This window comes from Neopelma chrysocephalum, unplaced genomic scaffold (genome assembly GCF_003984885.1).
Source record: "Neopelma chrysocephalum unplaced genomic scaffold, ASM398488v2 Primary Assembly neopelma1_91463, whole genome shotgun sequence".
NCBI lineage: Eukaryota > Metazoa > Chordata > Aves > Passeriformes > Pipridae > Neopelma > Neopelma chrysocephalum.
The window spans coordinates 1-2,518 of record NW_020920236.1 but is presented as its reverse complement, the minus strand read 5'-3'; the positions used below and the strand labels follow the sequence as shown (position 1 = coordinate 2,518).

The 2,518-nt window shown below is 72.7% G+C and overlaps 1 protein-coding gene across 1 annotated transcript; it reads right to left on the bottom strand.

The window, feature by feature from the left end:
• Window positions 1-441: 441 nt before the first annotated feature.
• LOC113979988 (basic proline-rich protein-like) lies at window positions 442-2,376 on the bottom strand (the record flags this gene model as incomplete). The annotated part of the gene is made up of 2 exons (XM_027707265.1): window positions 442-2,069; window positions 2,187-2,376. Coding segments are annotated over 2 exons (1,818 nt in total), but the record flags the coding sequence as incomplete, so codon positions are not given.
• Window positions 2,377-2,518: the final 142 nt, after the last annotated feature.

Genomic DNA, 2,518 nt, shown 5'->3' with positions numbered 1-2,518 from the left:
CGGTGACCGACCGGTTTTTGTGGGCGGGTTCGAAAAAGTGAGCTGGTGACCGAACAGTTGTGGGTGGCTGGGGCCGAAAAAGCAACCCAGTGAGTGATCGGTTGTCGGTGGGCGGGGCCGAAAAAGAGACCTGTTGATTGACCAGTTGTCGGTGGCTGGGGCTGAAAAAGTGACCCAGTGACCGACCTGTGGTGGGTGGGTGGGGTCGATTCCGTAATCGACCTGTTGTTGGTGGGTGGGGAAAAAAAATTGATTCCCTTATCGACCACTTTTTTGTGGCCAAGGCCGAAAAAGCGACCCGGTGACCGACCGGTTGTTGTGGGCGGGTCCAAAAAAGTGACCCGGTGACCGACCTGTTGTGGGTGGGCAGGGCCGAAAAAGCGACCCGGTGACCGACCCGTTGTCGGTGGGCGCGGATGAAAAAGCGACCCTGTGACCAACCTGTTGTCGGTGGGTGGGCGGGCTGGGCGAGGGCCCCAGGGGCCGACTGGTGGAGGGCAGGCCGGGCCTGACGAGGGCCCTGGGGACCAACCGGAGGTTGGCGGATTGGGCTGGGCGAGGGCCCCGGGACCAACCGGTGGTGGTAGGGCGGGGCCAGGCGAGGGCCCAGGGGGTCGACAGGTGGTGGGCGGGCCGAGACAGGCGAGGGCCCAGGGGGCTGTCTGGTGGCGGGCTTGCCGGGCCAGGCAAGGGTCCCGGGGGCCGATCTGTGGTGGCCGTGCCGGGCCGGGCAAGGGCCCTGGGGGCCGACCGGTGGTGGGCAAGCCTGGCCAGGCAAGGGTCCCGGGGGCTGACCGGTGGTGGGCGGGCAGAGCTGGGCGAGGGCCCCAGGGGCCGACTGGTGATAGGGCGGGCCGGGCGAGGGCCCCGGGGGCCAACTGGTAGTGGGACGGGCCAGGCCGGGCGAGGGCCGTGGGGGGCGTAGCAGTGGTGGGCGGGCCGGGCCAGGCGAGGGGCCCGGGGGCCGACCGGTGGTTGTAGGGCGGGGCCAGGGGTGGGCCCCGGGGGCTGACCAGTGGTGGGCTGGCTGGGCCGGGCGAGGGCCCCGAAGGCCGACTGTTGGTTGGAGGGCCAGACCTGATGAGGGCCCTGGGGCCGACCGGAGGTGGGCGGGCCTGGCCTAACGATGGCCCCAGGGGCCGACCAGTGGTGGGCGGGCCAGGCTGGGCAAGGGGCCTGAGGGCTGACTGATGGTGGGTGGGCAGGACCAGGCAAGGGCCCCGGGGGCCCACCGGTGGTGGGCAGGTCAGGCCGGAGCGGGGCCCCGGGGTCGACCGGTGGTGGGCAGGCCGGGCCGGGCAAGGGCCCCAGGGACCGACCGGCGGTGGGTGAGCTGGGCCATGCAAGGGCCCCGGGGGCCGACCGGCGGTGAGTGGCTCGGGCTGGACGAGGTCCCCGGGGGCCAACTGGTGGTGGACAGGCCGGGCCAGGCGAGGGCCCCAGGGGCCGACTGGTGGTTGGCGGGCGGAGCCAGGCGAAGGCTCAAGGGGTCGACCGGGGGTGGGTAGGCTGGGCCAGGCGAGGGCCACAGGGGCTGACCGGTGGTGGTATGGCCGGGCTGGGTGAGGGCTCCGGGGGCCAACCAGTGTTTGGCAGGCCTGGCCGGATGAGGACCCCAGAGGCCGACTGGTGGTGGGCGGGCCGGGCCTGACGAGGACCCCGGGGGCCAACCGGTTGTGGGCGGGCTGGGCCGGGCGAGGGTCCCGGGGGCCGACCGGTGGTTGGTGGGGCGGGCCGTGCAAGGGCCCCAGGGACTGACTGGTGCTGGATGGTCCGGGCTGGACGAGGGCCCCAGGGGCTGATTTGTGGCAGGCGGGGGGGCCGTGCAAAGGCCCTGGGGGCCGGCCGGTGGTGGGCTGGCCGGGCCAGACGATGGCCCTGGGGGCCGTCATGTGCTGGGCGGGCCGGGCCGGGGGGCCGACTGGTGGTGGGCAGGCTGGGCCAGGTGAGGGCCCCAGGGGCCAACCGGTGGTGGGTGGGCCAGGCCTGACGAGGGCCCCGGTGGCCGACCGGTGGTGGATGAGCTGGGCCGGAAGAGGGCCCCAGGGGCCGACCACAGGTGGGCAGGCCTAGGCGGACAAGTTCCTTGGAGGCCGTCCAGCGGTGTGCGGGTCTGGCCCGACAAGGGCCCTGGGAGCCGACCGGCAGTGGGCGGGCCGGGCTGGACGAGGACCCTAGGATCCGACCAGCGGTGGGTGAGCCCGGCCAAATGACGGTAGCAGGGGGCGACCGGAGGTGGGCAGGCCCAGCCGGATGAGGGCTCCTGTGCCAATCGGCGGTGGGCGAGCCTGGCCAGACAAGGGCCCCAGTGACCAATTGTTTGAGGGTGGGCGAGACCGGATGAGGGCCCCAAGGGCCGACCGGTTGTGGGCAGGCCTGTCAGGACAAGGGCCCTGGGGGCCAACCGCTTTCGGGCGGATGGGGTAGGACAAAGGCCCCGGGAGCCGACCAGTGTTGGGGGAGACGGGGTTGAGCAAGGGAAACGGCCGGAAAGAAAGGCCTGGGCTCCCCCTCTCTC